At 35.7% G+C, this 8673-nt stretch overlaps 1 protein-coding gene across 1 annotated transcript; it reads right to left on the reverse strand.

The window, feature by feature from the left end:
- Positions 1 to 2181: 2181 nt before the first annotated feature.
- Positions 2182 to 7173, reverse strand: LOC140142511 (uncharacterized). The gene is made up of 2 exons (XM_072164500.1): positions 6867 to 7173; positions 2182 to 4943 (listed from the first exon to the last, which is right to left on the reverse strand). Exon 2 carries the CDS (start codon positions 4931 to 4933, stop codon positions 3461 to 3463), a length of 1473 nt encoding a protein of 490 aa, XP_072020601.1. The 5' UTR covers positions 4934 to 4943; positions 6867 to 7173; the 3' UTR covers positions 2182 to 3460.
- Positions 7174 to 8673: the final 1500 nt, after the last annotated feature.

An 8673-nucleotide genomic window follows, 5' to 3' on the forward strand; every position in this document is an offset into this window, starting at 1 on the left:
CGAAGCATGTCTTTCTGATATCAAATAATTTTCATTTTTTGAAAATCACAATATAATACAAATTTTACGACAAATTATAAAAATTTGATATTTTTCGAATTTTTGATATAACAGTCCTCGAAGTAAATTATATAAATCTAATGATATATTCTTAAAGTGTATGTAGCAGGGAGGAAAAGCCGACCGTCAATTGAAAAATTTTGACCTTTCATATTGAAGATATGGATTTTTTCCCAAAAGACCTAATTTTTTTTGGTGTTTTGGGAAAAAATCCATATCTTCAATACGAAAGGTCAAAATTTTCAATTGATCGTCGGCTTTTCAACCCACCTACATACACTTTAAGTATAAATCATCAGATTTATAAAGTTTACTTCAAGTACTGTTAAATATCAAAAATATCAATTTTAATGATTTGCCATAAAATGTGTATTAAATTGCGAATTTCAAAATTCAAAATTATTTGATATCAGAATGACATTCTTCGTATTCATTCGATATGTCTGATGTGCTCTAATGTCCCAAAATAAATACTGTCCAAACGTTCATACCCCAGCCCTTAAATCCTCGAGTTTTTGCTAAATATTACAGAGATGACTATTTCTTATATAGCAAGTTCAGTCTACATAGTTTTAGGACAACCAGTAATTTCTACAAAAAAGCCCCAAATCAAGAATGCGTGCTATGGTTTACACGTAGCCTAGTTGAATGCGTATTCGACCACTCTCTGCCCAGTGGTAGAGACATTTTGGATACAGCATAAAGCCGAATAGCTGTTAAAACGCGTTTTGAGGGATATATCGATTATTTCAGAACATGCAAGTATTGCCAATTATTCGTGTACATTCACTTCTATAATAATATATACGGTACATTACAAATGAGTGCTCACGAATGTTCTAAATTTTTAGAAGGACCAATGGAATGGTACCAAGGTTTTCAAATGCCGTTTACTATACACAAAACAACAATTTTGCGTATTCGGCACTCTGCCGTGTTCATACTAGTAATCAAATTTGGGGATACCCCGTGACGTATAACGAAGTAAAAATAGCAACCTAAAATTTCATAATGCACGTACTGAATCGCGTGTCTAACGACGGTCCATGTGATCGCATGCTTGACTTATTTGCCTTTTATTTTGTGTTTTCTCAATTATTCAGCTTTGATCAAAAGAATGCCACTTTTCACTCTCACTCTCACGTGTTAGGGTGATTTTCAATGAATTATTGTACTCATAATATCCATATGTATCGGTGTTGAAAATCGTTCCCTAGCTGTGTGCGCGTGATTGGAGGCGGAGTATGGTATTCATGATTTATACAGTAATTTGTAAAACGTTCATACAGCCCGAGTCAGAAACTTGGACTCGTCTTAATAACATTTCGAAAAATAGTTCTGGTCATTTCAAGAAAAGAGTAAGCTTTAAGTAAAAAAAGTAGAATCGTCTTGAAAAAACAACAACCTTAATCTTAAATACGTTGAGGCGTGTTTTGGTCATAGGTGTCCCATGTGTATGATGTATTTCCCTCCCCCTCCATGCGCAAGGTTCGTCATGATCGACAGGAATTACATAAATAAACATTATTTTCACCAGGTTCGCCGTCGCAAATAATAAAGGAGACAAGTAGAAAAAGTGACCCCGCCTTGGAATCGAACCCAGAACCAGTCAGGTTTACGAGACCTGTGCCTTAACTAGTCGAATATTTAAATTATATTAGGGGATGCGGGAAAACAGAATAATTAGTAGGTTTTACCATCTCAGACGGGCACAACGGGCATAATATATATATCAACATGAAAAAATGGGTTTAAAATGGATAGAAAAAACCCTAAAACATAAGGTGTTAAACCAAGATTCGATCCCGGGATACCCGCGTGGAAGTCCAGTGCTTTAACCAATGTGCCATCTGCAGTAGCATATCATACAGCCCTTTTTAAACGCCCCCCCCCCCATTCAAAACAAGAACAAGAGAGAGAAGAGAAATGGGAAAAAAGAGAAGTGAAACAACTTTTGTACATGGGATTTGACGCAATTAATCTCATATTTGACCATTTCAGCTTCAATAAGTAGAATGTAATTATTTGAAGGCTTCATAACATATAAACATGTAAACAGTGGGGTGGATTATCACACCTTAAAGAAATTTAGACTAGTAATATATTGTTTGATAACATAAATACACTTTTTAAATTATTAATCATGGTTTGTGTGTACAATGACGATCAATCTTGCCCCCACCCCGCACATAATAGCAATACATCGATGTAATACACATAGTTTCATTGGTTGCTAGTGTCCGAACACTAAATTTGCATCCAATCACTTTACCGTTTTATAAACATCACATTGCGGAAGTAACATACATTTCGATTGGAGGTAAATATTCACATGTTCGTATTCGAGCCAATCATTATGATCGTTCTTAATAACGCTGAATAATTTACGATGAAGACTTTAACGCATTCTCGAATAACAAATTTCGAATCAAATCTCATGATATCAAACATACAAGCAATAAAATTAACATTTTAGTGAATCTGCAAAACGCATTCTAAACATCACAATTAAATTCGATACAAAGTTCAGGTAAAGAAGCCTCTAATCAGTTTTTAGGACCGTAGCACCCTCTTTTTATGGCATTCTTCAGTAGCTATCAACGAAAAACTCTTATTTCCAAAATGTCAGTTGATTCCGATTTTGCGGTTGCGAGTTATGCATAATTATGTGTATTACACTGTTCAATAGGCCAGTGTTGTAATTTCGTTCTGGTTCTACCAGAACTTAAAAGGAGGATTTCGTGATCCTAGCATCCTCTTTTTTATGACATTTTTCAGTAAAAAAACAAAAAAAAGGCTTATTCCCAAATTGTCAGTGGATTCCGATTTTGCGTTTGCGAGTTATGCATGATTATGTGAATTACACTGCTCCATAGGCCACTGTTATAATTTCGTTCTGGTATACATGGTATACCAGAACGAAATTCAAATTTGACGATATTTTTGCTAAACGAATTAATCTGCAAGAAATTTTTGGTACATAAACATTATGTAGCCAGAGGTTTCCAGTGGTAAAAAGTGGGGGGATGAGGCTGTGGATCACGAAATGCCCTTTTAAATCAAATTTGACGATATTATTTTGTGCTAAACGAATTAATCTGCAAGAATTTTTTTTGTACATAAACATTATGTAGCTATAGGTTTCCAGTGGTATAAATATTTTAATTTTTTTGAGAAGGGTGGCGGAATGAGGATGTTGATCACGAAATACCCTTTTAAGCTCTTTTAATACAAACTTTCATCAATCAGGGCTGACGTTATTTTTTTCCATTAAATGCACACTGTAGTACTTTCATTTATATAAAGACAAATTCCTCATCCATTCTTTCGTAAGATGTTGTCTTACATTCCCTTGCAAATGTCTTACAGTTATAAGTGGCCAGATTGTACCTGGTTTGCCCTATCTTTGACCTGGCATTTGCAATGGCCTTCTCTGGGTCCAAACATGCACCTTTTTGTATTCTACTCTAAACAATGGTTGCTCGAACTTCATCCACTCCTCTATGACACCGTGTTCGTGGGTATTGCGTATGACTAAAAGTTTCCCTTCTGTTTCTTGGGCATTATCATGATCACCATCATCGTCATCGGCTTCTTTATAATCAACTACAATAGCGTGACACCTTGGATGAAAGAACCAGCCATTAAGAACGATATGATCTCCTGGCTTCAAATCACTGACTTTCATCACTGATCTATCATCTGAAAAGCGACGAGCTATCATCTTTCCTGCAACGCTACCACCCCATGTACCAATAGCTCTTCCAACAGCATTGCCTGTAATTCCACCAATCAGACCACCGACTATCCCTCCAACGATGGCCCCAACTGGTCCAAACAGACAGCCAAACAGGACACCTATTCCAATTTCCAGCCCGATGGAGCAAGTAATAGCGAGACCAGTAGATACAATACCTTCAACAATTCTACGAACAGACGCTTCCACAAAGTCATTCTTTGATATCTTGCTATCCTTTCTTTCTGCGTATGCTTGGCTCAAGTCCCAAATGACGAATCCTGTTTCAAGGACAAGCACTACTCCTGCTCCAACAGCTTGTGAGCCACTCAAAGCTTGTTCAATAACTTTAGCAGGAATAATCTCTCCTGCTGCTAGTGGTATATTATGTGTTACTTTTGAAATATATCGCACTCCATGCTTTGCTATTGCCCCAACGTTGCCAAGACCACAGCTTTCTTTGATCTTCTCAACCAACCAAATCACTTGGTGAGATTTCGCGATTCCAGTTTTGCAATATGTAGCAAATGCCTCACAGTTATCAGTCAACAATCCATATCCAGTATCACCAACCCGGGAACGAGCTCTCGCTAAAACCAATTCCGGTGCATTGGCCGCTTTTACTTCTTTGGGGTAGTCTATTCGGTACATCTGGTTGAACAAAGAGTTACCAGTTGAATTCATTGCCATTGACTCCTCATAAATTTGTAAATCACTTCCTTTCTTGTACCAATGGATGACAATAATCTCATTCTTGTCCTGATTGACCTCTGACACGATGGAATGATGCCAGTGGCCTATGACCCTATGCCAGGTAATATGATCTGTCGGCTTCAAGATCTCCGCAGCATACTTGGTATCTATTTTGGTTCTTGCACTTTGAACTTGAAACGCCTCGTTCACTTCGGATTCCATTGGTGTGTTTTCATATAAGACTTCTGTACCAAGGAAAGCCGAATCTTGAATATCACAACAGTTTCTTGATGCCGGTGAAAGATAATCCGCTTTCAGCCATTCTATTCCACATTTCTTGCAATATTTTCCCATGAAGTCACCATCTTTGGTTCTGTATTGTCTGAAATTGTCAGCATCGTTGTTGCCACAATGGCCGCATGGGTCTTTTGGTGTTATTGCCATGGTAGGTAATCTGTTGAAATGAAGACAAATACAATAATATTTCATAATATAACATGTACGAGTATGAGGGTATTTAGCGCCGATCGCCACATGACTGCATGCCTAGTTATGATCCCGGTTGTGATCTCACAATCATACTCTTCTGCAATAACATTGGGTCTGTTCGCCAGCTAAAGGCTGGCTATTTGAGTCGGAGAGCGGCTTTCAGAAAATAAACGATTATAGAGTACTAATATTGGTTTGAATTATTTTGCGGAGCTTTTCAGGGTGAAAATATCTTTAAGTACTGGTGTACCATTACGAAATTACAACAGTTTTGGGAATAAGATTTGTTTGTGGATATCTACTAAAATGTCATAACAGAGGATGCTAGGATCACGAAATACTCCTTTAATATTAACAATCAGCATGTGTGAAAGGTAGAAAGGACAAAAAGACAGAACAATTTGGAGTAATGATTTAAAGAGTTGACAGGAAGTTATAGGAGTTAATGTTTGGTTTGCTGTTTCAGTGTGCAAGTTCTTATCATTAATGGTTTGGTGGATTGTAATGAAACTTTTTTTTTTTTTTTTTTTTTTTTCTTGATGGATGTAAGTGTGATCCTAAAATGCCTTCCACCCAAACTAATTACAAGACCTCTTCTACATTAAAGCTGGCTTTCACTTTTAAAGGGAATTTCTTAAGTTCCTGGTTTTAGTTTTGAGTTTGGTTACATGATTTCCGATTGTTGTAGCTATGCTCTGAAGGTATTATCGATTACTTTGTCTCTAGTTAAAAACCAACAACATGAAGAATGTGTTTTCAGTTTCCTTTTAATTTATTAGGTAATCGTCTGACCACATATCTTTCAGTCTTTAAATTTCGCAGTGCAATTATTCGCTTCCAAGGGCGTCAATCCGAAGTTGATTGAGGGACACAATGACCGTGCAGTAGACACCTTGTCGCGCTTGCGTGGCGCAGATGGCGACTGTCAGTCGTTGGAAAATTTCAGGCGGCGAATGGCCTGATAGAGCCGGCAACTTGTGAAACCGCCCGGCCGTATGGCATTTTCCATATACTCGATAGTTTTGTGGGGTCCGTTCATTATCGAACCCCAACGGTTTTAGCTTGTATTTATATTATTTATTAACATAGACCTGTTTTGTGATATTTCAAGCGTTTTAAAATTTCAAAAGAATCCCATTCAATTACCATGATTACACGGTTGACGATGAAAATTTACTGAATTTAGATAATGCAATGCGACCACCACCTGGAAAATTTTACAAAATGAGCGCTATATTAAAATGAAGCCATTTGGTAGACACTTTTTATATTATTGTTATGTAAAATGTTAGTTGGAAAAACTTAACAATATTAAGGCCGTAACATTTGCTGAGGAGGATGCACTCAGTGTTTTTCACAATTCTGATTTGCATACGATTGTAATAAATAAATAAATAAATAAATAAATAAATAAATAAATAAATAAATAAATAAATAAATAAATAAATAAATAAATAAATAAATAAATAAATATTAAATAAATAAATAAATATTAAATAAATAAATAAATAAATAAATAAATAAATAAATAAATAAATAAATAAGTAAATAAATCGAGGGCTTAGAGCCAGAGCCACCTATGTCCATTTGTTTTCTAATTTGGCTACATGTTACTCATTTCGGCAACAAAATGGACGGTTAATTATGCCCTTCATAATAAATGCAAGTGACTTTGGGGTATATGCAAAAACAGTTAGTTAGACGCAAGTGACCATGCATATACCCCCAATTCACTTATATTTTCTTATGGAGGGCAGAATTAACCGTCCATTTGTTGCCGAAATGAGTAACATGTAATTGAGAAAACAAATGGACATAGGTGGTTCTGACTCTAAGCCCTAGAAATAATGATTGATGATGGCTTATTTTATTCAATAGTTCTACTTACCTGTGTATCTAGTAGTACAGTACATGTACCAGTAACCAGCAGGCAGCAATGACACTCCACAATAAGCCCGGACAGTAAGTCGCGGCGGCAAGTACTATATTGTAGAATTCTGTCACACAATATCAAGTTTAAGTCTCGGTTGCAGGTTTAATATTTTGCCTCTGATGTACGAATTGAAATATAGGCTTATATGAAAGTTACGTACACATAGGGCCTACATATTATATTATGTTTAAGCTGAATATCAAGCCCCTAATGTTTTGCGATCAATGACTTCACGAAATCTGAATCTCACTCATGCAATCGTGTTGTTATGTACTTTATATATTTGGGGATTCCCCGTGACGTAACCGAGTAAAAATAGCGACCTAAAATTTACCATTGGGGATCTGTATGGTGCATATGCTGTTGTTGGGAAATGGAAATACCGGTATTAAGTATGCAACGAGTGGGCGGCAACAGCAAAGTAAGTAAAGGCATGGTAAAGGTTAACTTAGGTGTGCAAGAGATAAACAATCTTCAACAAAATAATGAATAAATAATAGTTCATAATTTTTTTCTTCTTGAATTTATCAATAATTTTTAGCTTCATGTGTTATTGTTAATTGTTTGAGTGTATATTTCGCTTTTAGGTTTTCTCACATATTTAAAGGGGCATTTCGTGATCCACAGCCTCATCCCCCACTTTTCTCAAAAAAGTTGAGATTTTTATATCACTGGAAACCTCTGGCTACATAATGTTTATGTACAAAATATTTCTTGCAGATTAATTCGTTTTGCAAAGATATCGTGAAATTTGAATTTCGTTCTGGTGCACCAGAACGAAATTACAACGCATTGTCTATGGAGCAGTGTAATACACATAATCATGCATAACTCGCAAACGCAAAATCGGAATCAACTGAAATTTTGGGAATAGGCTTTTTTCGTGGATATCTACTGAAAAATGTCATAAAAAGAGGATGCTAGGATCACGAAATACTCCTTTAAATTATTATTATTATTATTATTATTATTATTATTATTATTATTATTATTATTATCTGCTCTATTTGTAATTACTGACATTTAATTACGTTTGTTTTATGTGCAATATTTACCGTGAATGCTTAGCTTCCCATGTATACAACCGGGTCTGTACACAACCATAATCATAATCATGTGACCACGTTGACATTTGATTGTATACTATATATTAAGTTACTGACAATACAAAACTGTGCAAAGTTCACTTTGCTTTGGAAATCCCACTCTTTTAAGGCGAGTCTGAGGAGAGCATACATATATAACCTGAGTTTGTTTGGCTTATAATTGGCGAAAATATGTCTCATAGGCTTATTTTAAAGGGCCGTCCATAATTTTCGCCAGTGGCGTAGATTTCTTTTTGACATTGGGAGGGGGGGTGGGTGAAGTTGGAAAAGAAATTCTTGAAGTATAGTGAATCCATCACCTTTTGGCAATAGAATAAGTTTATGGTATAAATGCGCGCGAACATTTTTGCCATATTGAAGCTAAATTGATGAAATATGGTGCTAAGGCCGTGTAAAATTAATATTTTGGTTCTCGTCCCCTCCCTCCTCAATTTCTGGGATTTGTCAATTTTTTTTTTTTTAGATTTTTCAATTTTTTAGACTTTGGAATGATTTATGAAATCTTCATACATATAAATAAGTTTATTAGAGAACAAGCATCACTTCCAAGTCTTTTTGTGGTTCTCTAGGGGGTTTTATCCCTCAAAATCTCAAATTTAAAAAAAAAAAAAAAGGGGCCTCATCGTTTCCTCGAGCACTGTTGGAGAAGACCGAAA

The sequence above is a fragment of the Amphiura filiformis genome, chromosome 20, assembly GCF_039555335.1.
Source record: "Amphiura filiformis chromosome 20, Afil_fr2py, whole genome shotgun sequence".
Classification (NCBI taxonomy): domain Eukaryota; kingdom Metazoa; phylum Echinodermata; class Ophiuroidea; order Amphilepidida; family Amphiuridae; genus Amphiura; species Amphiura filiformis.